Raw genomic sequence first — 26862 nt, 5'->3', positions numbered from 1 at the left:
TTTGGTGTTGAAACTCTAGGTCCATGGGGTCTCAGCGCGCATAAGTTGTTCGCAAAAATCGCGAAGCGTCTGGTTGACGTAACTGGTGACCGAAGAGCTGGCGGCTACCTCGCACAACGTATCAGCATTGCGATACAGCGAGGAAATGTCGCCAGCATCCTTGGTACAATGCCTCAAGGGCCTATTTTAGATTTAAGCTAGTTTTTAATTTCTTTTAGTAATACCACTCTATATATCTTGTTTGTAAATAAATTCTGTATTTTAAATAACAATAACAAAAATATAGGTAGCTACATATACTTTGTCAAAGGACTGTCTCATTTCAAACATAGACAGAGAGAATCACACTATCTTTGTCTTACACTAGTACTAGCACCCAAAAGAAAAGGATCAGTATAGTTTTCTTTGTTCTTTTTTTCTGACAAATTGGTTTTACCAACTAAATATATATTATCATACTGGTACCTATGTATCGAATCATCTGACATCACTGAAGCACATGGAAATGTTCTGCTTTGTTTATTAACGTATATACCTAATAGGACTCCGAAAGTAATCTCTCTGTTGGCTGTCTTAATGCGCAGAATAGAACAGAATAGGCACTTGTTAGAAAGAACAGATTAAGAAACTAGTATTAATTGTATGTTTAAATTATAGGTACAATAAACTTTTTTAATTTTCACATTTAATCGTTTATAGCCAATTAGCCAGCGCTGCTACTGTTCCGTGTGATAGTTCCCTCAAGACTCTTTTGGTTAATTAAAAAAAAATTGTACAAATCTGTTTTTACTTAAACTAAAAGTCTACAAACATTTTACGTGACAGCTACTCCACATAAAAACTAACTGTCATAGGGATCATCTACTCGACGTGAGAGGTACAGTATAGTAACATAATACAAATAGCCTATATTTAATAGAATCATAATTTATATTACTTGTTTTATGTAAATACCCTATTTTTAATTAAATAAATGAAAGCATCTTCACATCGTTTTTTACAACCGTCTCCTTTATTCTACTCTGCGCATATGCTATTGTATTTCACGGCCATGATCCACATTAATAAGCATAATTATCTGATTCGCTCGGTTGTTGCCTTTTGCTTTTTGAACCTTCAGCAAGGCCGCATACTTTAAGCATAGCCCAGCTTATCTATTTACTAACATATCTGGAGTATTCTATAACTACTGTTTCATTCATAAAATATCTTAGGGATCCGCATTTAAATAGGAGACAAATAGCTAAATTATGACGGTCGTTCTTTCGCCTGAATAATGTTACGATTTGATTATATAAAATGTACCTATATGTATGTTAGTCTATGAAGTAGGTACCTATTTGTAATATGGATATTGTTAGCAATTATAAGTAGGTATCTACATAATTATAAATACCTACTCGTCAATGATGCCTCGTTGCTTTAAACTTTAAGCCCTTGCTACACGGTCGCCGACAAGCCAAAACCGTCTGACCTTGGTCAGTTTTGGTCAAATTTTGTTGGAAACAACTGTCTACACGGTCCGGGCCGGACCAAGGCCACGCGGTCTGAAGGCTTGTCGGCGACCGTGTAGCAAGGGCTTTACAGAGTTCGGTTGAACAATGGAATATCAATCTCTTCATACCTACATCCAGTGCCGGCCCGAGCCCTTGATCAGGGTAAAGCAAAATCGGGTTTTGGCGCCCTTCGTTGAAGTTTTCAAGCGTATTTTCCACCCCCCCCCCCTCGTCACACTCGCGTCTTTTTCAAAAACTTTTTTTTTCTCATTTGCCATTTTGGCGCCCCCCTTGCCATCCGGCGCCTAGAGCGGCCGCTCCACTTGCTCTACCCTAGATCCGGCCCTGCCTACATCCATTGAACTGAAGAAGCTGAAATAGATTCATATTATTCGAAGTTCTGGACTTGAGAACCTCTACATCAATTTTGATGTCAGGTAATACGCTCGGTTAGGCCAGTCTTAAAAAATAAAATATACGGAACCCTTGAACAATAAGTCTGACTGGCATTGGCCGTTTTTTGTTGGTTCTCGTATCAGATAATAATTTTATTTTTACTTTGTATGAAACCAATAGTAATGTTATGCTAGTTTCATCAGACGATCTCATAGGCGCGATATATGTGAATAAATACTATGATACGCAAATACTGATAGAGTCCGTCTCTAACTTTGCACCGAATTGAATAGAACAAAGTCAGGTGGTGTCATTATAAATGTGGTATTTTCATAAAATTCGAAATTAATGATGACATTGACACACTTTATCATTGCAAATGCCATGCATAGTTAGCTTGGTCCGACTCTAGCCATTATGGAAGCAACCAAACTCGAACGTTTGTTGTTGTTGTTGTTGTTGCCCTGGTGTGTCCTGGTCCTGACAGCGATACTAATGCAATATAGAAATTATGTGGGCAAAAATAATTTTGCCTGTAAAAATAAAGTTTTCTATGTACGAAGTAAATATTAAGCTTCGAAATAAATTAAAAGTGGAAAAATTCACTGTCTGTTTAATTTATTTCGAAGCTTAATAGCATCGTTCGCAGATGTTTCTGCTTAATACAAAATTAATTTAGTATGTGATCGTTACTGGTGAATTTCCAATATGATTTGGAACTCTGGTAGCCGTTTAAGAAGTGTAGGACTCTTACGGTAGATGTCGCTAAGAGCCTCCCTGGGGCTCATATATGGTGGAAATATTCGCTGAATTGGGTACGGTCTTGGTAGCTCAGATGGCAGAGCACTGTACTAGTGATCCAGTGGTCGTGGGTTCAAGTCCCACCCAAGACAGTTAATTTTTCCACTTTTAATTTATTTCGAAGCTTAATAGCATCGTTCGCAGACGTTTCTGCTTAATACAAAATTAATGAACTAAATATTATTTAAGTAGAGTAAAAGTATATCCATACTTTGTTACCTCATCACGCTTAAACCGCTAAACCGATTTAGTTGAAATTTGGTATGGAGGTAGTTTGAGTCCCGAGAAAGGATAGGGTAGTTTTACCCCAAAAATTACCCTTTAAGGGGAGGAAAAGGGGGGTGGAAGTTTAAATGGGGAATCGTTAAAAAGCAGATTGGGTAAAAATAAGCTACCCACATTACTAACTCCACGCAGACGAAGTCGCGGGCAAAAGCTAGTTTCTTATAAATATTACAAACTGAACATTTTAAAATATTATACTTAAGTATCTCGATTCTTGGAAATGTTTTCACCGGTAACGCCGTTGTTTACTCAGGTAGGTACATTTTGTCCGTGGGTGGGAATCTGGGAATAAAATTCAGACTATACCAAAGCAAGGTCAACCGGGATAAATGCTACAGGGTTATTGAGATTATTTCGTTTTCCTCTAATAAGATTACCCGATACGACCTCTATGTTAATGTTTCATTTCCAAGTATTTCAGGCTTTTATCATTAGAAGAAGGAATATAAGCGCTGGTGGCCTAGCGGTAAGAGCGTGCGACTTGCAATCCGGAGGTCGCGGGTTCGAACCCCGGCTCGTACCAATGAGTTTTTCGGAACGTATGTACGAAATATCATTTAATATTTACCAGTCGCTTTTCGGTGAAGGAAAACATCGTGAGGAAACCGGACTAATCCCAATACGGGCCTAGTTTACCCTCTGGGTTGGAAGGTCAGATGGCAGTCGCTTTCGTAAAAACTAGTGCCCACGCCAATTACTGGGATTAGTTGCCAAGCGGACCCCAGGCTCCCATGAGCCGTGGCAAAATGCAGGGACAACGCGAGGAAGATGATGATCATTAGAAGGGAACTCTTGTAAATCACGTTATTTTAAAAATGAAATTGTATAAACGCAAAAACTCCATAGTTGCATTTATCCCAGTTGATCTTACTATAAAAAGCGGCCAAGTGCGAGTCGGACTCGCCCATGAAGGGTTCCGTATTTAGGGGATTTATGACGTATTAAAAAAAAACAACTTACTAGATCTCGTTCAAACCAATTTTCGGTGGAAGTTTGCATGGTAATGTACATCATATATTTATTTTAGTTTTATCATTCTCTTATTTTAGAAGTTACAGGGGGGGGGGGGACACATTTTACCACTTTGGAAGTGTCTCTCGCGCAAACTATTCAGTTTAGAAAAAAAATGATATTAGAAACCTCAATATCGTTTTTGAAGACCTATTCATAGATACCCCACACGTCTGGGTTTGATGAAAAAAAAATGTTGAGTTTCAGTTCTAAGTATGGGGAACCCCCGAAAAATTTTTTTTTTCTATTTTTGTGTGAAAGTCTTAATGCGGTTCACATAATACATCTACTTACCAAGTTTCAACAGTTCTTATAGTTCTTATAGTTTCGGAAAAAAGTGGCTGTGACATACGGACGGACAAACAGACAGACAGACATGACGAATCCATAAGGGTTCCGTTTTTTGCCATTTGGCTACAGAACCCTAAAAATGTACCTACCTAATCTAGTCTAGAGACAAGATGGGAACGATTTTGTAATAGACGTACGAGATATGATTCCTAATTCCCTAGCAGCAAATTTGTGACAAAAATTGGCTCGAAAGGCACGAAGGACTTTTCTTAGGGTTCCGTACTAAAGGGTAAAAGCGGGACCCTATTTAATAAGACTCCACTGTCCGTCTGTCTATCGCCAGGCTGTTATCTCATGCTCATGAACCTTGATAGACAGTTGAAATTTTCATTGATCTGGGGGCACGGTAGTGCCCCCGCCAAGACGAGCAAAGCGAAGCGCAAGGGCACTACCTACCTTTTCTCGAAGCGCTTCGTCGTTTTTTTGAACCCTCTTAACTTGAGTTTGGATTATACCAGATAAACAAAACTCTCGGAATAGGATGTCAATAGTGGACTTATTAAGCATAAAAAATTTCAATTGCATAGCTGTAATACTTTAGATTTTATTAATGTCTAAAAAACCCCGATTTCGTCACTGACTCACTCACTCACTGTTGATCATCAAAACCTCTAGGGTACTTCCTGAAGTCCTAGGAAGCTGAAATTTGGTATGTGAGATAGTATTAGTCCACAAACAACAAAAAAATTCAAAAACTTGAAATTATTAGCCCCTAAGGGGGTGAAAAGGGGGTGGAATTTTGTATAGGAAATCAATAACCGCGGAACCGATTTTGTGAAATTTGGTATGTAGATAGTTAATAATATGATGAATAATATGATGATAATAGTTTCAACCCCAAAATCACTCCGTAAGGGTGAAAAGGGGTGGAAAAAGACGTTAGGGGAAAAAGGGGGTTGAAGTTTGTATGGGGAATCAGTAAAAAGCAGATTGTATATAAAAGATGCCCCCAGGTACGTATTTCAGGATTTTTAATAGTAAATCACCCGCAACCGTTTAAATCAGAGGATTGTCATAAGCAACTTACAAAAAGATGTGAAATCCCACCAAAAACATTTTCATGTAAAATGTTGCCAAGACGAAACCATAAGGCTTGCACTGACAAAAAGTTATCAGATCTCTTGTAGAGCCAAGCTTCTAACTCTACAGGCCCTACCTTCACAGACTCTACACCTTAGTCAAAATATGTGGCTTGGCCGTTTCATTATTACAAGAACTACTACTACTAAGTGTATACATTTTTCACCTTACGCCCATGTGACGAAACGGTCAAGCCACATATTTTGACTAAGGTGTAGAGTCTGTGAAGGTAGGGCCTGTAGAGTTAGAAGCTTGGCTCTACAAGAGATCTGATAACTTTTTGTCAGTGCAAGCCTTATGGTTTCGTCTTGGCAACATTTTACATGAAAATGTTTTTGGTGGGATTATGTATTTTTGTTGCCGCTATAAACAACTTGTCCGGTTTTTTTACTGTGACCTTTTTGGCCTTATATTTCGCCATTCCCGGGACCCGGGAATCCCCGTGGTAAAATAATCCCGAATTTGCGATTGCAATTGTCAATTTGATTAAATTGACGTCATATTATTATTTTTATAATCCGAATGTGTCTGGACGCTAAGGTCATCGTAATGGGTTGACGCCGCCGCCGTAGTTGTCAATTTCCTCGTTAAAATGAATGACGGATTGATCGTCATTATCGCGGCAGTGAATGTCACTTATTTTATCAAGGAAATTTACAGATACAGCGGCAAAATCAACGCCGTCGCAATAGATAGAATACTCTTTAATAATCTCGCAATAGTAAATATAGTGTGTCAAAGGTCTGTTTGATTTCAAACATAGACAGAGAGAATCATACTATCTTTGTCTAACACTAGTACTAGCACCCAAAAGAAAAGGATGAGTATAGTTTATTTTGTTCCTATTTACTGACAAGATTTGGTTGACCCAGTATAAAGCTGCAGTTGACATTTGAATGTCACCTTATATTAATCCTTAAATATATTTTTTAGAATCGGGGAAGTTTTGCAAACTTGTTTCGCGCATCAGCCTCTAACATTATACAAAGTATACTACGATTATCATTATAATGATTACATCATATTAAACCATAAATTTTCCTTGTTATGACCGTGGTTGTATTTCTTAGAAGTTTTAAAGTTACGACTACCTATAAGCTGTAAGTAGGCTAAAATTGTAAGTTTTACAATAATATACCAACGTAGCTAGCTAGATTGCTCACTACATCTTACATAATCAAAACATAGAGCATCTTACGGTCAATAGTCTCAACTCTCAACACTCATTAGTATAGGTAGTTACATATTTTAATATCACTGCATAGTATAGGTAAAACAAAGTCGCTTCCCGCTGTCTGTCTGTACCTATGTATGCTTAGATGTTTAAAACTACGCAACGGATTTTGATGCGGTTTTTAGGGTTCCGTAGCCAAATGGCAAAAAACGGAACCCTAACCCCATACTTCGAACTGAAACTCAAAAAATTTTTTTCATCAAACCCATACGTGTGGGGTATCTATGGATAGGTCTTCAAAAATGATATTGAGGTTTCTAATATCATTTTTTTCTAAACTGAATAGTTTGCGCGAGAGACACTTCCAAAGTGGTAAAATGTGTGTCCCCCCCCCCTGTAACTTCTAAAATAAGAGAATGATAAAACTAAAAAAAATATATGATGTACATTACCATGTAAACTTCCACCGAAAATTGGTTTGAACGAGATCTAGTAAGTAGTTTTTTTTTATACGTCTTAAATCGCCTAAATACGGAACCCTTCATGGGCGAGTCCGACTCGCACTTGGCCGCTTTTTTAATAGATAGAGTGATTCAAGAGGAAGGTTTATGTATAATTTCTTAACCCGTGCGAAGCCGGGGCGGGTCGCTAATTAAATATATTAAGAACGGGTCATTCGCGTATTTTAAGTCGAAAAACGTTCTTTATATATTTAATATGTCTGACATGTCTGTGTCTCATATCACGGAAGTTTTGTTATTAAAGTCACATATTTTTCTCGCTGAGGTGAGAACAATAGGTAATATGTGCTATGCTGGTTAGTCGGTAGCAAAGCTTAGTTTTTCAAAATACTCACTAATTTTATGAAGCAAATTGACAGATACGAGTACAGCGCTCGCGTCAAGGCGGCAGCAGTAATGTCGTAACTGTAATGCAGCTGCTGTTGCCATCCGAATATACATAGATATAATCACAGGCAGGCAGAGACCACGGATTTCCATTTGCTACGATCCTGACATAAATCTTTCGCTTCCGTTACATTCATAACATTCCACATACACGCTCGCCAGTTTAGGGTGCTTTTGATCTGGCCTTTCTTCAGGATTTCCCCGATCTGATCAGAGAAAGTCCGCCGAGGTCTGACCCTTCCAACTCCCTCTTCTACTTCTTCATCCGAATATATGTCACCTTTATGCTGTTGCGTGGCCATCCATCCATCTGTATGCTGTCTTTTGTCACGACCCAGCTTAGAAAACGTCAGCATTACACTATTTATTGATATACCTACTAACTAAGTAGGTATATAAGTACATGACAGCGTGACAATGACAGTGTCCGTCTCTTTCAAACAGTGACACGTATTTTATCACGTGGATAAAGCCTTCCTATCCTATATAGGTAGGTACTATTATAAAGTCAAATGATATTTAAGTTGGCCGTACGCTCATTAGGGCTGGAGGGTGAGGTTGTTAGTAAACATGTTTTCACTAAGTTAGCAACGCAAGGGCACAACACAACCGTAGCTTAATGACAATAACATGTCGTTGTTTGCTTTTCTATAATGTTACGGTTTCGTCAAACAAGCGTACAACCCACCTGAGGGGTTACCGCGAAAATCGAAGTTATCATTTTTCTCTGTCACTCTAATTACGCCTTCATTGGAGTAAAAGAGAAAGATCCCCGCAATTAGCAAAATTTGGTTTTCGCGGTAGCCCCTCTGATAGTAAACGGTCACCGTAAGCTATGAGTACCTACCTATTTGTATTTACAACTTCAGACCAAGGAGTAGGTACACCTCTCCCTTTATAATATTTGAATGGTTATTTGTGAAACGAAAAAGCAAATAACTACATAGAAAGGCTAACATTTTTCTGGCTTTACTGCATCCATTGTGATCATGGGTGATTCTTATTCTTATGAATACGCATCATTTTATATGCAAAAAGATTTTTTTAATCATTATGATTCATTAAATCCACTTTATGTGAGTTTATAATTTAAAGGTTGGTTCATATCTTACAGACATTTGAGCGTGCCAGACACGTGCCATGCCGTGGCAGACTAAACTAATATTCTTCTTCAGGCATGTATCAGTTAAAATAGACCCTTTAAAAATAATAATCGATAATATTAAACTTTCGTGAGACATATTTTCAACTGTTTAGACGACAACGGTTTCACTCACTTCGCAACTAAAAATTCAAGTGAGTGAAACCGTTGACGTCTTCAGTTTAAGAATAATAATATTAATAAAATAATAATAATAGGCGGAGAATGGAAGGGATTAGTTGGACAGAAAAATATCAAATGTTAGGGTTCTCGATAGGATTACAGAGAAAAGAAATATAATAAAAACAATAGAAAATAGAAGAGGAATACTAATTGGACATCTGCTAAGACACGACCAGTTCCTTAAGAACATCATAGAAGGAAAAATAGAGGGAAAGAGAAGGAGAGGAAGACCGAGGAAAAAATATTTCAACCAAATAAAAGAAAAGGTTCAGGTCGTGTCATACCAGAAGGTTAAGGAGTTGGCAGAGGACCGGATGAGTTGGAGATTGCTCCACCGACAAGAGCACAGCTCTTAAATAAGAAGAAGAAGAGAAGAAGAAGAATAATAGAACGCTTGTCAGGATGTCATCGTCGACGGATACGTCTGGGAGGACATCATCATCATACATACAGACTGTTGGTATGAGTACCTACCTATAGAAAAAATGCACGGCACGTGTCTGGCACTCTCAATGTCTGAAGATATAAACCGACGTTATACAGTGTGTGGCCTGTAACATGAGCAAAAAAAGCGGCCAAGTGCGAGTCGGACTCGCCCATGAAGGGTTCCGTATTGCGGTTTACGATTTATGACGTATTAAAAAAAACTACTTACTAGATCTCGTTCAAACCAATTTTCGGTGGAAGTTTGCATGGTAATGTACATCATATATTTTTTTTAGTTTTGTCATTCTCTTATTTTAGAAGTTATGGGGGGGGGGACACATTTTACCACTTTGGAAGTGTCTCTTGTGCAAACGTTTAGAAAAAAAAATTATTAGAAACCTCAATATCATTTTTGAAGACCTATCCATGGGCTAGACACCCCATGGGTTTGATGAAAAAAAAATTTTGAGTTTCAGTTCTAAGTATGGGGAACCCTCAAAATTTATGGTTTTTTTTTTTATTTTTGTGTGAAAATCTTAATGCGGTTCACAGAATACATCTAATTACCATGTTTCAACAGTATATAGTTCTTATAGTTTCGGAAAAAAGTGGCTGTGACATACGGACGGACAGACAGACAGACATGACGAATCCATAAGGGTTCCGTTTTTTGCCATTTGGCTACGGAACCCTAAAAACTGTAGGCTGTACTCTTCAAATTGACCAACAGGTATTTAACATGTATAACATAACTAATTCAGCTTTTTTATTAATCATTAGAAATTGGACTAAGTTTTTTCCCGTGAGATTTTGAAAATTGGTAAGTACCTGAAATACTTAAAATCGGTAAATTAATTACCTTTTAAACTAACTTACTTCTTTGGATACTATTTTCTGATTCTATTTGTTGCCATCCCGCTACCTTTAGTTCCAAGAAAACCATTCAAAGTACACATTATTCGAGGACATCCTATTACCTAAGTGACAAAGTCAAGTGTATGGATTTAATTTCAATTTGTACCTAAATACCGCTTGAGAAAATTAACTTTGGAATTGGAAGATGTTTCTTCAGTTAGATACTTTACTAAGGGAAATTAGATTCTTATTTTCGGTAACTCAAATTTAATTTATTGCTTAGATGAGTTGTCGTTTTTGTCCAAAAAAATGGGTTGAGGCCCAGGTTTTTTTACTGCGGCATAATAATGCCGCAGTAAAAAAAACCTTATTGTTTGTTCATAATGTCAACAAACGTTGTTAATGGTATATATAATCCTTAAAAAAATAACTTAAAAGTATCTAAATAAATTAATAAGCTACCAATAAATAATTCAATGTTTTTTTTATCAACGTATTTTTAGGACTATAACGTTAGGAAAAATCGGCCTTTTCTTACATCTTGTCGTTGTATGTAGGTGAGGATAAATTAAGAAAATTAAGAAAGTCGCATAAACTCATAGGTACTTAAATAATGTGAATTTTATATATTGGCGGCATCGTACTTGAATGAAAGGAGTCTGTCTCTTTCTGCGCTCGTTGTATCCAATAGCCACTTATGTTTACAGACTTTATATCAGCAATTGTTTTGTGTCAATCGTCGTGACACTCGTGACCTCACCTAATGGAGCTATGGCCCAAAGAAAGTCCAGCGTCGGCCTGTATCATGGATGCTAAATTTGGGACCATTCTATATAATTGTAAGTACCTATTGTTTTTGTCATCCTTCTAGTGCTTTATTGTTTTCAACGGACACATTACCATGTGTCAGGACTAACTCCATACTAATTAACTTCCTCCTCTATAGTCTTTTAAACGTCTATTATCTTTTCTCAAAAATGGACGGCAAAGTCGACGTTGCCGGTTAAAAAATTGGTCGCGAAGTGCGTAGTTTGTGGTCAGTCAAAAAATTAAAAAGTTAAATACATTGCAGTCTCGATTTCGGGACTGCAATGTTTTTTTTTATACCACATAGGTGGCAAACAAGCATACGGGCCGCCTGATGGTAAGCAGTCACCGTAGCCTATGGACGCCTGCAACTCCAGAGGTGTTACATGCGCGTTGCCGACCTTTTTTTAAAAACCTGTACACTCCTTTTTTGAAGAACCCCATATCGTAGACCCTCGGGAAAACCTCGGAAGGGAGCTCATTCCACAGCCGGAGCGTCCGCGGGAGGAAATTCCTCTTAAACCGCACAGTACGCGACCATTTAGGTTCTAGGGTGTGTGGATGAACACCCTGCCGATGGCGAGCGGTGCGGTGATAGAAAGCTGCCGTTGGCATCATGTCAAACAATTCTTCAGAGCACAGCCCATTGTACAAGCGGTAGAACACACATAAGGAGGCAAGGTCTCTCCTCAGACTTAAAGGTTCAATACCGCTTGTGAGTTTGGGATCATCGACGATTCGTACAGCGCGCCTTTGGATTGAGTCGAAGGGTCCAAGCTGGCATCCAGGTGCTCCTGCCCAAAGGTGACAGCAGTACTCCATATGGGGTCTGACTTGCGATGCGATGTTGCTTACAAATTCCATTATTTAACGAGTTCCAAACTTTTTAAAAGTTGAAATGGCCAAACAGATGATCAGCACATATTATTATAATGTTGGTACCGCGACTATTTAGGTGTCTCAAATAGGTTGGCGTATTGTCAGCAGAAAAATACACTTCTTTTTTTTAAAGGGGGTTTTTTTTTTCAATGGTTTTACTTTTTTCTGTGATAATTATACCGTTGCTCAGGTAAATAATTTCTATTTCTTGCACCATTTTTGAGAAAAGCACTATATATGACTCGGCTGGAAGGCTACTTGCTGGCTTCGGATTCAATTAAACGGACTCCCAAGGTCGTCCGTTTAAAACGAATCCTCAGCCTGCAAGTAGCTACTTCCGAACCTCGACAATAATGTACTATTAAATGTTTAGTGCTGTTCCCACTTCTCTTTTCATACATCACTACATAGTATAAAACAAAGTCGCTTCCCGTTGTCTGCCTGCCCCTATGTATGCTTAGATTTTAAAAACTACGCAACGGATTTTGATGCGGTTTTTTTAATAGATAGAGTGATTCAAGAGGAAGGTTTATGTATAATTTGTTTAACCGTGCAAAGGTGCCGAGTCGCTAGTTTTATATAAGAAAACATTAAGTTTATACTTAAGCGTGGACTATATAATAGTTTCAGCAAATAGTCTAGCCACCTTTTTCTTGCCACTACATATACATATGTAAGACGTCAATACGTCATCTCCTCTTACATAATAATACTTACACTTTGCCCGAAGGTGACGGTAGAGGTGGGTAAATTTTCAGATTCTGTCAATTTACCCCATTTCACACACAAGCGCACTTCACGCACACTACCTCACTTTACTGGGACAGGTCACTGACCCATCAAGTTTTTTTTTAAGATAGCGTTTTGAGTTTAGTGGCCTCCTTTTAGGAAAAGCGTTCCATTGAAAGAAGAAAGAGAAACAATACATTTAATCTTGCTTTCCTTGTCTGTTCATGTCACACGTGACGTATTTAAATTCTAATAATTCATTTGGTTGTTGACAATTTTCTACATTATGGCTTTGTCGAGATACGCGTTTTCTAAAGTTAAACCGAATAAAACCAGATGTCATTAAGTCAGATGTAAAATTTTATTTACTACTCTATACGACTTTTCATAAGGCTCAAAATCAATTAAATGAGAATTTAAATAAATAAAGTTCCGGCAGGGTGCAAAATTTAATTAAGGCGGACAAAATAAAATTTGAAAATATATGGAAACAGTGTTGGCTAATGTACCCCTAATATCTTTACCGATTTACTTTTATGTGGTATATTCGCCTTTTGTTTCACTATTAAATTAATACAATTAAAATAAAAAATATTATACCGGTATTCCACCGGTATTATTTCAGTGCTGAAGCGATTATCTTCGATCGTAGCCTTGATAATGTAGGTGTTGATAGTTACTTACGGCGGTAGGAGCGGCAATGAACCCCGTGCAGAGTAGAACGTGAGGTGCGTTGGGATAAGTGCATATATCTACTTATAATTCTTTGGCTGGTTGGTAACCCTCTATATTTTATTTTTTGTTTTACTGTTATTAGGTTAAGGGAGTTTTAGGGAGTGAAAAAAAAAATGATTTTCGTTTTATGCGCTCGCGTGATTGCCGATGGATTATAATTAGACAAAAGAACTTGTTTTCCACGCATCGAATGTAGATCCCTATGACACTTCCTCCAAGTCTTCTCCAATAATGTTTATACCGTATTTTAATTACCTACCTTAAATGTTACATTTCTAAATATTTTTTTTGTGCTATACATACTTCAAAAAAATCGCTGGAGGCCTAGCGGTAAGAGCGTGCGAATTGCAATTCCGGCTCGTACCAATGAGTTTTTGGGAACTTATGTACGAAATATCATTTGATATTTACCAGTCGCTTTTCGGTGAAGGAAAACATCGTGAGAAAACCGGACTAATCCCAATAAGAGCCTAGTTTACCCCCTATGGGTTGGAAGGTCAGATGGCAGTCGCTTTCATAAAAATTAGTGCCCACGCCAATTTATGGGATTAATTGCCAAGCGGACCCCAGGCTCCCATGAGCCGTGTCAAAATGCCGGGACAACGCGAGGAAGATGATGATGATGTGACACATACTTCCAAAAAAATCTACAAATATTTTACGTGACAACTGCTTATAAGTAAATATTATGTAGGTACACTTATAAAGTATAAAGTAGAAAATATCTTATAGGTACATAATATAAAAACCGATCATGTACGAGTAGGATTCACTATGGGTTCCACAGTTACACATTTTTATTGCATATTTTTTGTTTAAGACCAACTCACCTATTATAGGACATAGGTCTTCCATTAATCTTTTGGCGTTGAACTATTTTTTGTATATGTATTTATGTAATACAATTCTGAGTTAGGTTATGGTACATTTTTGCTCACCTACTTATAATTATATCTGATATGTCACATGATACCAAAAATCGCCGCAAAGTTAAAAGTTCATTTATTTACGTTACTCATCTTCGGATCACCGACTTACTACTTCCTTACTTGACATATGTGTACTAAATTTCAATTGAACTAGTCCAGTAGTTACGGTGAAAATTGGCTTTAACAAAATGGCAGACACACGAGTGATCTTATAAGGGAGATTATTTTCCTTGAGTGAATGGTATGCATTTACCCCAATGCACCTCACGTTCCACGCGGCGCGGCGTAATCTGGCCCCTATTTCACCACGGTGACAGGTACGACAAAAACATCACTGTTATTGACGCCATAGGCATCCATGGACTACAGTTACCGCTAACACTGATTTAAACTTTCACGATTTTTACACATTATTAAATTGTACAACGGAACCGCAAAACGTTCAAGCGGATAAACAAGACCAAGTGCGGGTAGTTCGAAAAACTCGCGCGGTTAGAAGATGCTGATGTCAACTTAAGCCAGTCTTCTCCGAGACCACGGGGACAACGCCGTCCTCGAAACGTCGGAGGTAAATCTTAAAACTTAGATACGCGATTAAGTCCCGTTGTACAATTTAATAATACAGTTACCGCTTACCATCGGGCGGGCCGTATTCGTGTTTGCCACCGTCATTGTACCTATTATTAAAAAAAAACTTTATTATATCGGATAAAACAGACATCTCTCTCGCGAAAAAATCTTGTGACAATTGTCACAAGATTTTTCAAAGAATTTTCGGTAAGTCTTGACAGGAAATGAGTTCTGTGTCGCAATTTCGATACAGTTGCCGTGTTTCTTGTGACAATTGTCATTAGCTTCGCAAAATAAGAATTTTTTAGTGGCAATATAATGGAGTTTATTTATTTATTAAAATGTTGGTGGCAAACAAGCACATCGCCCGTCCGATGGTAAGCGGTTACCGTAGCCTATGGAGGCCTGTGACGTCAGCAACAGTGATGTCGACAACTGTCGCACCTGTCACCGTGGTCGTGGTGAAATAGGGGCCAGTAAGTACCTAATAATCGCAGTGGTCTTAAGTGTCACAGACCCTACCGGCGCTTAAGTCCTTTATGACAATTTCTGCCTATTTTAAATTGTTCAATAAAAAAAGAAACCGAATAATTATATCGGACTACCGAATTTTCACGAGAATCAGTTGAGAAATGTGATATGCAAAGGAGAAGAATTCGGACATACGAAAGCATTTTTGCCCAAGTTGAAACGGAGACCTTCGCCAACGCTCGGTCAATGATGGTTTAGGTACAGCTAGCTGCAGAGAAAAGGTACCACCCCTGCATACAATTATCTATCTGGTCGTACCTTTTCTCTGCAGCTGACTGTACACCTATAAAAATGGTTGTCCCTGCTGTAATTTTATACCGGTACCGTACTTTGTATTTCAACCGGTATAGTTTTACCTTCAAAACGAACCGGTATTGATAAATAATAACGGTACCATACCGCTTATACCGTAAAGAAAGCATGATGCAGTCTCTGCTTTGCACAATTATTGTGTGGACAAAATTCTTATAATCACCGAAACATACATAATGTCATTGAAATAAAACATTGTTATTTTATAGTAAATTTATATAATACTCGATATATACACATAACAATAGCTAGACCGCAGCGGTATTAGCCTGTAAGCTTCATCTCTTGTCTCCAAATCCGCAAAAACTAGTTGGTACTAAATGCTGGTCTTGCTGTTATTTTATTCTTGGAGATTATGGCTTGTTTCTTGATTATTGAGAACAGCACGTAATCGCACACATATAGACGGAACGAACGGCAACAAAGTAGGTGTAGACAGACAGGTCAGACAGGTGTTGGTTCAGGTATTAAACGAATTACGCTTCGTATTAATAGGTAAGTAATATTTAAATGAATATATAATATTCTCTAACGTAAATACAAGATTACAATTGACATCAAATGTCATTGACGTACAGAAGTCATATACTTTTTTTTAATGACGCAAAATTGATACCAGCATAATGAAAATCAATCCCAATCAGTAAAACGAGTCTTTAAACTTTTTTCATTTTAAGCGGGTTTTGAAGGAACAAGTTACTTAAATTCAATTGTAATCGTATTGTTTTAGGATAGTTTACTGCTGTTTTCGATCGTTACGACCTGTAAATAACAACAAATCAAATTTTAAATAAATTTCTTTACCCTATTTTTTGAAATACAATTTATCTACTGGTATACATTTTCGTATGCGTATATGATGAAATGTCTAAATAATGTCAAAAACGAGCTAAGACGACGTACACGTCTGCTTCGATCCAAGGCCAGCGGCCATCTGACTCGAAGAAGAATTTTGAGTGATGTCGTCAATGTATGGAAATTGTACGAAAGTTTACATTTGGGATTGAATTTCTGTGTTGTATTTGTGAGTAAAAATATAAGTAGATAATAATTTGCTAGTTTAGTTATCTAGCTTTCAAAATCACACAACAACTCAATTACTGTTAAAGGCAAAACTGTAATGCGTGTTGCTCAAACGGAACTCCATATTTTGATTTTTGGATACTTTTAGTGTCGATTTGTAGAGAATTACAGCAAATAAAAAATATTATGCCGTGAAGAGCCGGTACACGGCTTCTTCGTGAACAAATTTACGTATAATTTAATGCGTTATTAAACATTTCTTGAACAAATTGATTGCACAAAGTGAGCTCTAAATCGAAAACGTCATATACCGTCCCCTTAATGTAGTCGCCACATGCATTTCCTGTCAGCTCATTGTCATTCTAACACCAAGTCCCCGCTAACGTCTGGCACTAAGAAAGTTTTCGCGACCTTGCTCATGATATAGAGATCTGTATTGGTCAATATATTGCGATACAGTATGAAATTACAGCAGTATGCCGCGTTTGGTAACTTTGTCAGATTATAGCAATCCAACGATATACAACGTTAGCGTAGAGCAGTTTTCGTAAAGTTGAGGTTTCGTTGCTAAATTTTTGCGGCCTGCGGCGGATAGGCATTAAGGATTCTAGGTGGTTGGAAAAAATAAACAGTACGATGTTTTATCGTATTTATACAATTATCGTAAACCAGATGCGTTGGCTAGGTGTATTATAATATATTTCGTAACCACCTTGAATCCGTGATCTTATTAGGGTTCCGTAGCTAAATGGCAAAAAACGGAACCCTTATAGATTCGTCATGTCTGTCTGTCTGTCCGTCTGTCCGTCCGTATGTCACAGTCACTTTTCTCCGAAACTATAAGAACTATACTGTTGAAACTTGTTAAGTAGATGTATTCTATGAACCGCATTAAGATTTTTACACAAAAATAGAAAAAAAACAATAAATTTTTGGGGTTCCCCATACTTAGAACTGAAACTCAAATTTTTTTTTCATCAAACCCATACGTGTGGGGTATCTATGGATAGGTCTTCAAAAATGATATTGAGGTTTCTAATATCATTTTTTTCTAAACTGAATAGTTTGCGCGAGAGACACTTCTAAAGTGGTAAAATGTGTGTCCCCCCCCCCTGTAACTTCTAAAATAACAGAATGATAAAACTAAAAAAAATATATGATGTACATTACCATGTAAACTTCCACCGAAAATTGGTTTGAACGAGATCTAGTAGTTTTTTTTAATACGTCATAAATCGCCTATATACGGAACCCTTCATGGGCGAGTCCGACTCGCACGTGGCCGCTTTTTTTATATTAGGTAAGTTCAAAACTTTTTTGCACGTAAAATATGCTAATTAGGTAGATATACACAAAATCTGACTACTGTTACACAAAATGTGTAGATTGACGCAAAATACGTGCAAAAACGAGTTGAAAAGTGATGTTGGTTGGCAAAGAAAACTGTAATTAAATTTCGATACGAATTTTAATATTTCCATACACTTACTTATATCAGGTAATAAAAGTTGTCCGCTTAGCGGCAAGGTACATTGACACATTAATAAATTAACTTAAACTATATCAGTCTGGCAGTCGCGCCGAGCGCGTGGCTTAACTTAGTATCACAGATGAGTAGAGCGGTGGGTCGCGCGAAGTGCACCCGGGCGGGCCGCGCGGGCCGGGGCGGCGGGGGCGGCGGTCACTCGTCCGACGCGGACGACAGCTGGGTGCTGCCGCCCGAGCTGAAGGAGCCTCGGCACGCACCCGCCTCTCCAGCGTTTCCCGCCGGCGGCGCTTCTCTAGCGTTTCCGGGCGACAGGGTTCTCAGCAGCTCCAAGGCCGCGCGAGCGCGCTGCCCGTCGGCCACCGCCGCCGACGCGGCGCCCGAGGCGCGCTCCCACGCGCTTTTCTCAGGCAACAGCAATCGACGCGCCTCACGCTGCACGCGCCGCGACCGCAGCGCAAACAGGAACGGGGAAGCCGCAGACGCCAGCAGCAGGAGCGCCAGGGCGGGCGTGCGGGCGTAGTCGCCTAGCCCGGGCGCAGCCGCTGACACCGCGGCGGTGACGGCGTGTGGGATATGCAGCATCACTAGCGCGCCGGTAAGGATCCCGACGCGGGCCGCGCGGGACTCCTCGCGGTAGCGGAAAAGTGATGCATTTGAAATTCTGCACCGGATCGACGTAATCCTCGAGCCGTTTGCGGAAGGGACCGGCGTGCGCGGCTGTACGGCCAGCAGGGGCGCCGCTAGCGACGGAGCAGAGCTCACCGCCGGCAAGCCTTTCCTCAAATCCTCATTCGATTTCCCATCTTTTCGCGCATTTCTCAAACTTGCGACAGAGGGGCACCGACGCGGCTGATCTGGAGGAAGCAGGAACGGGCCGAATTTGCGGTCAGTCTCTTCCGTGGGACCGTTTTCGGGTACATCAATTTTAAGAGTTAGGCCTTCGCCTTCTTCTATGAGATCTGGTAAGTTGGCTTGAGGTTCGTGGAGCTGCAGCGCGCTGGCCCCATGGGCTCGCGCTCGGAGACCGGAGGAGCGCGCCGCTCGGTAGATTCTCGCGTACATAACGCAGACAACGGTAGCGGGAGCGAGGATGCCAAGAATTAAGTACACGATGGAATAGACTAGCTCGACGCCCTGCACGATTGGCTCGTCCGGGTAGAAGTGGCGGACTACGGCAATGGTGGCGCGAATCGCTGCTACCGAAGCGGCGATGAGCCAAGTAGTGGCGCAGAGGACGACGGGCCGGCGTTGAAGGAGGCGCGTGTGGCAACGCAGCGGATCTGTCACTGCGTGGTGTTGGTCCAGCGCGATCAGCGTGACGGAGAGGAGTGCAGCGAGGCTGCAAGCCGCAGCGGCGGCGTCGCCTGCCTCCAACCAGGCCATCTGTTCCGATCGGATCAGCGTGGAATGTTCGCCAAACAGCGCAGGCGCCAACATCGACGTCGTCAGCAAATTCGTCGCCAGCAAGTTTATGACGAACCTGTAACAATAGAAACGCGAATTAGGAATGTTTGCCACACTCGATGTTGATTTGGGTGCGCTCTCAAACAAGAACCCAAGGTTGTGTCAATTTTCTACGTATTAATCAGCGGTTTTATGGCTTCGTCCTGATTTTGTGGAGTAATTAATCAGAGAACAATCAGAATCAATCAAGCTTTGTTTTGTAAATATTTATTTCTTAAAGTACATATAGAACGTTCAGGAATTATCGATCGAGCTCGAAGTTGGTTATTCCGTGCGTTCATAAATTGCTCACGTATCGGTTTTGCGAATTCTGGAAGTTTTCCGTCCAATTCGCCGGCCTTGTGCAATATCTGGTAGACGACAATACCTTAATGTTCCAATTAACGTAATAATCATTACATGATTAATCATTTACGTGTACCAACGCAATAAAACATTTTGTACAAGTTGCCGAAATACGTTCTAAAGATCAACTTTAAACTAAACTTAACTGCTTACTATTTATTCCACCAGGAATCAAAACATTATAGGAGTATATATATTACCCACAAAGGGCTTTGGGCATTGTAACGTAAAGCTATTACAATATGACCTTTACCCTACCAAAAATTACGAAAGCACAATTGCACTGTTTCCATCAACGCGTACGCAACTCTACATATACAACACTGCCACATTAATCTATATATATAAATTTACATATACATGTATTAGGTAGTGAATAATTGTTTTATGTCCGGCGATTTATATTCTATACAGTCAATGTTACTGTTTGATTAATCAATTGTACTCGTATTGTTAGCAACCGAGTTTTACATAACACAAACGTGTCAAGGAAAAAAAGTAAACTAATTATATTTTTGGTCGACCAGAAAAAGATTTGCGCTCATCGCACAAAATATTGACTGATTTCGATGTCAAAGGTAGCCAAGTTTGGCAGCCATCATAATAAACATTATCATTTTGACTTAAATTATATTACATCATAATTATGATAACACAATCGTAGTAAGTCCAGTGTTGACGTAGTAAATTTTCCGTACCATTGAAAATCTTATATATCACAGGAAATACCTACTTTATTTTTCTTAATGGTTACCTCGACCGATGCCAAAACTCCTCAAAGGTCAATGACACACAATCGTGTGAATAAAATCGCTTCCAAATACTTGTTTACGTAATAATACGATTTTTATGAATAACAAATTAATTGTTTGTTGATGGTGTGTCATGGTTTAGAGGTGTGACTTTCAAATTAAACATGATATACACGGACATTCTGACGTGATTCCGACTCAGCATGACATGGTCACATTGAATCACATTTATCAGATAATAAGATTAGCTTGTTCTAACTACGACGATCGCATTTTTTTACTTAGATTTAAATATGTTTATTACAAGACTTGTAGGTACCTATGTCTTTCATCACGGAACATTTGGGAGGCGTGCGCGGAGCCGAAACTAACACGTGATGTCCTTTCGACACTTTTAATGAAATGTCGGGGTACCTAGGAGCGGATGCTGCCCTTGCCCGTGACCCCGTGTCCTGAATTTATTTTTATTTTGATACCCTTATTGGTTTCCTTACAAGTAAAATGAACAAGTATTCGCAGATTGATGCCCTTCAATAATTTCCAGCTAAATCTACAAATCATCCCGCTGTCATCGCCAAGGTTGCGGAGTAAAATAATCCAGGAACAAGCATTTCCCTTTTTATTCCAAGGGAAGGCTACTCCATTTAAAACGCGTTACATAAACAAAATCGGACAAAACCTCGTCAGAGGATGATTGAAATAAGTCGCCGTTTGATAATGTTTGTTTGTACTAAAAGTTATTGATAGGTGAATTAGGTGATTCGTTAATAGAATGTAGAACACTTATTTTTAACCATCTACACGGTGTCTCTGACTATGAGGCTTTAAATCCAGGGCTCGATTCTACTCGCTAAACTGAGCTACTTTTATTATGGCACCAACGCCGAAATCCCGATTTTTTTTTTTACTTTTTCATACATTTTGGCTGATCAGATGTCGACGTTTTCTATGGAAAAGCCAAGATTTTTTCCCCGATTTTAGGGTTGATCCCATAGTAAAAGTAGCTCAGTTTAGCGAGTAAAATCAAGCCCTGGATTTAAAGCCCCATAGTCAGAGACACCATGTATAAGATAAGATAAGATAAAAGGTAGTTTATTCAAGTAGGTATAATTACAATGCGCTTATGAACGTCAAATAAAGCTACACCGTCTCCAACCCTACACCTCTGCCCCGAGAAGATTTAAATCCCCCCTCAATTGGAGGTATCTGTACTGTTAATAAAATTCGGGCACAAATTGTCAATTTTTGTTATTGAACGATTTTTATGTTGGAGATTTCTAAATCTAGTTCTTTTACACGAGTCTAGAGCATAAGCTCCTATTCCTATGAATAATAACGAAGAGAAATGAAACTTCATATACAACTTTAGTTATGTATCTGTAGTTTTATTAAAATCTTAAAATATGCTTTCTTTATATTTTATGAGCCTATATTTTTTATCTTTGATGCTAAAATCAGAGTTTTAATGGTGACTTGTGACGACTGATGTCTATTAGTTCCCCTTCGCAACAGTCATGCCATGGCCAACCCCACTACAAACCAGATTAACCAGAATATTCTCCCATCACATACATATGTATATTGCCCTTGGATTGCGATGACCCTCAAGCATTATTTGAAAATCAAATCATGCATAAATTGTATATAATTGCATTTGTATTTCTCTCGTATGCGGAATCGATCCAATTCAATGTATACAATTGTATGCATCGGAATACAAGACCATTGGTGGGCAACGCTGCATGTCAACGTGAGCCTTGTGGTACAGAAATGTTTCATGGTCTTACATTGATTGATTTGATTAGAAATTGTAATTGCTATCGAATGTCAATATTTGTAGTGTAATAGGAATATTTTCTTACGTAAGGTATTAACTATGCACAATGATTTAAAAATCTGTAAGACCCTTTTCTGTAAATATTTTTACAATATACACTTTGCAATTATACGTAAGTCCAGGGAAGTTTTGGAATAAAACTCTTCGAGACTTTCACATAAGAAAAAAAATACCTACAAGAGTTTATAAAATTAGTCATAAGTTATTTTTAAATTGCGATTTCGACAAAAAAAATCTATGTCGAGGTCATTAGTGACCGTGACACCTCGGCAAGTCTCGTATATTGTTTATTTAACATATCGTTTAAGAAGATGTTGGCTAATAATGAATTTACTTAAACGTGTGAACTAGATAAAGTGAACTTTGATACATGTGAGGTGCAGTTCCTTTAGTTGATTTTAGAAAATTTAATCGTGTAAAATTTTAACAACTGGTTTTTTAATCAAATATCTGATTATTATTAAACAAATACTCGAGAATATAATGTTAACATACTTATTGATTTATTGTAACTTACTGAACAAAGTCAAACAAAAGTTGTCGATTCATCGCGATTTGTTATTTTACCCGTCATCTTAAATTATTACGGCCTTTAACGTTCACAAACTGGCGCCAAAAGTACTAGAGTGAAGAGCTAATGTTTATTTTTTATACAAACAGATTCGAGATCGCATTTTTCAGCCAAAATGTTCACAGAAGATTTTGCGTAGGTTTGTAATGTCGCTGGCCTATTTCACTTATTAATAATATCTCATTAGCTTTCACAAATAATTTTAGAATATTCTCTAATGATTAAATCATTAACCCACTTTTTTCAACCTTGATATGAAGCACGCATAAATTAAACAGTCAATGGCAGATTGTAAAAGAAGAAAGCGCAAATGACGACAATTTCATTTTAAGAATCACTCAATAATTTTTAACGTGTCAAGTATATATTTCCAGAAATATTTTGACCTAGTTTTCATTGAATTATGTAAAAAAACCGGCCAAGTGCGAGTCGGACTCGCGCACGGAGTGTTCCGCACCATCAACAAAAAATAGAGCAAAACAAGCAAAAAAACGGTCACCCATCCAAGTACTGACCCCGCCCGACGTTGCTTAACTTCGGTCAAAAATCACGTTTGTTGTATGGGAGCCCCACTTAAATCTTTATTTTATTCTGTTTTTAGTATTTGTTGTTATAGCGGCAACAGAAATACATCATCTGTGAAAATTTCAACTGTCTAGCTATCAGGTTCGTGAGATACAGCCTGGTGACAGACGGACGGACGGACGGACGGACAGACGGACGGACGGACGGACGGACGGACGGACGGACGGACGGACAGACGGACGGACGGACGGACGGACGGACAGCGGAGTCTTTGTAATAGGGTCCCGTTTTTACCTTTACGGTACGGAACCCTAAAAATGCAAATAAGTGTAAATATTTTAACAACTCACTTTGATACCTGTTTTGTAAAGTTTATGGAATTAGTGAAGATGTTTAAAGTGTTCTGATCTGGTTTGTTTTGAAAAGTTTTATTATAAACATTGTAATTTACGGTCGTATAGTGAAAAAAAGAGCAAGGTTAGGATATCCCCGTCTCGAGACGTTTTATATACTTAACTACATAGTATAAAAGTTAAAGTAATTATTAGGTGAAATATACTACTAAGGTGTATGAATTTTGATTTCGCTTTCCAAAAAATTAGAATTCATTCCGAAAGTTACCCAAAGTTCCATCATATTGGAGTCTTGTTCATATTCGTCATATTTGACGTTTGAGTCTATTTTTGGAATTACCGGACAGTATGAAATTCTTGAAATTACGAATAGGTACCTTAAACCATTTAAAAAAAACCTGGTATGTATATTTTTCACCCCCCCCCCCCCCGGATTTTCCATTCAACTATTGATCAAAACCACCCTTTGCGTGACAAGGGGTTTTTTTAAATACATAAAAGTGAATCGTGTGTTGACTTGACATGACCACGAAATGGATGGAATCACGAAATATTATGAAATTAGAAGCATGCGAAGTTATTTTTAACATGAATGCTTTGTCCATACTTAGGTACCTTTAATAATATAACGTCATTTTTTCCTGTGGCTCTTTTTGACTTCAAAAAACTATAATTTTTCTATACGTAATTTTTTTTTGTTTGGGTTTTGATAAATCGGGCTAGTTGTTCAATAACTTCAAAATTTAACACGACTTTATTGTTATTGTTATGATACTAAGAGCGTATGTCCTTGTCCGTAGGTAAGGTATGCCAATAAATGAATTAGAATTTATTTTTGCGCACGTGCCGGTCTTTTTAGGGTTCCGTAGCCAAATGGAAAAAAACGGAACCCTTATAGATTCGTCATGTCTGTCTGTCTGTCCGTCTGTCCGTCTGTCTGTCCGTCCGTATGTCACAGCCACTTTTATCCGAAACTATAAGAACTATACTGTTGAAACTTGGTAAGTAGATGTATTCTGTAAACCGCATTAAGATTTTCACACAAAAATAGAAAAAAAACAATAAATTTTTGGGGTTCCCCATACTTCGAACTGAAACTCAAAATTTTTTTTTTTCATCAAACCCATACGTGTGGGGTATCTATGGATAGGTCTTCAAAAATGATATTGAGGTTCCTAATATCATTTTTTTCTAAACTGAATAGTTTGCGCGAGAGACACTTCCAAAGTGGTAAAATGTGTGTCCCCCCCCCCCCTGTAACTTCTAAAATAAGAGAATGATAAAACTAAAAAAAATATATGATGTACATTACCATGTAAACTTCCACCGAAAATTGGTTTGAACGAGATCTAGTAAGTAGTTTTTTTTTATACGTCATAAATCGCCTAAATACGGAACCCTTCATGGGCGAGTCCGACTCGCACTTGGCCGCTTTTTTAATACCTATATCTAATAAAACACGATTTTAGAACAAGAATGAACAACCTGTTTTGCAACAACAAGCAGAGCTTTGCAGTCAAACATCAGGTGAGGCAGGGGTCAACAGTCAGTTTTTGCAAATAAAAACGTAAGATGACTTGCTGATTATCAATTACGTCAATATTATTGATAATTTGTTGGTATAGTCTCGAGTTTACATGCTTCGTCATTACTAAAAGTAGGTACTTACTTAGATCTGGTTAAGTAAAAAAAAACAGTCACGATTATTATAACTTTCTGTTAAAATGTTTGCGTTCTTAAAAAATATTTTTGACTCATTGTTTATTGGATATCTGAGTAGGTAATTATTTGCCATACGCAATAGTCTGTTTTTTTCACCGTCCACTTAGCTTAAATATACAATAGATCGTCTATATTCTGAAGGACGCTCGTGTTAAAAAAAATATATTAAATCATCCAGACAGGATTAAATTTTGAATGATTCCATCCACTTCCTATCGGCCGTGACCGTGACCAGGTGCCAAAAGAGCGAACAAATCACTCCGCGCCTCGCCCGCATATATACATCCAAATGTCGGCCATGGGGCTTCATAAAATATATATGAGAATAAAAAAGTTAGGCATGAATGGCTATAGTTTAAAAAAAAAAGATGTTTGAGTCGTTTGACGTAAATCGTTTCTGTCGTGTTTTCACGTAGGTAATACATAATTCATACTTTATCAGAAAACTATAAAAAATGTTGTTTGAATGGAAGTAGGTACCGTGTATCATGTAAGAATATTTTGTTGTCATACATTTTTATTTGACTTTAATAATCTTTTCATAAACAAGTAAAAATGTAAAAAATAACTTGACCAGATTTTTTATTAAACTTCCTGGGGGCCGATTTTTGAATTTCCATCGCTCGATTTCGTCACTCGAAAATGGGTAGAAAACGGCGTAAGTCTAATTTTTGAAAAACGAGTGATAGAAATCGGGAATCTAGTGGTATTGACCACTCGTTTTCATATCTTTTAGTAGAATTTAAATGTTTAGTAGTGGAGATATTATTGCACGAAATACACGAAATTGAGCGGTCGAAATTCAAAAATCGGCCCCCTGCTTTTTGTTAGTCAGTTATAAAGGTACATAATATGTCGACCGGGATATAGAATAAGAAACGATTGACAGTTTATTCAACAGAATCGGCCCAATAGGTATCTACGTACATAAATTGTTCAAATTATAATCCTTACATTTGAAAAAAGGTTAAAAAGGTGTATGCTTATTAAGCATTGCTTACCGTTTCTTCAAGATGATTAATGTTGTTCTTCCAATAAACCACAATAATTGAACATCAAATCTATCAATCTTTATTTTGGGGCCCCTTAATTTTAATTTTCGAATGCCGGTCAACATTTCCGTTAATTCTATATTTAGGTATAATAAACAAGGCGTGGTTTCGTGTAACTTTTTTAAATCTT

The 26862-nt window shown here is 38.2% G+C and overlaps 1 protein-coding gene and 1 long non-coding RNA gene across 2 annotated transcripts in view; one reads left to right on the top strand and one right to left on the bottom strand.

Annotated features, from left to right (window-relative positions):
- The window catches only part of LOC134657023 (uncharacterized), a 129968-nt gene extending 112111 nt beyond the window's left edge, over positions 1 to 17857 (top strand). Inside the window, exon 2 of the long non-coding RNA XR_010097578.1 lies at positions 17575 to 17857. This is a non-coding gene — a long non-coding RNA (uncharacterized LOC134657023). The remainder of the gene's footprint in view (positions 1 to 17574) is intronic.
- Positions 17858 to 18071: 214 nt separating this feature from the next.
- Positions 18072 to 26862, bottom strand: part of LOC134656890 (5-hydroxytryptamine receptor 1A-alpha) — a 38712-nt gene continuing 29921 nt past the window's right edge. The window contains exon 2 of the mRNA XM_063512433.1: positions 18072 to 19591. Coding sequence (XP_063368503.1) covers positions 18304 to 19591 — 1288 coding nt within the window. The 3' untranslated portion in view covers positions 18072 to 18303. The remainder of the gene's footprint in view (positions 19592 to 26862) is intronic.

The sequence above is a fragment of the Cydia amplana genome, chromosome 19, assembly GCF_948474715.1.
Source record: "Cydia amplana chromosome 19, ilCydAmpl1.1, whole genome shotgun sequence".
Taxonomy (NCBI): domain Eukaryota; kingdom Metazoa; phylum Arthropoda; class Insecta; order Lepidoptera; family Tortricidae; genus Cydia; species Cydia amplana.
This window is presented reverse-complemented; position numbering and strand designations above follow the sequence as displayed.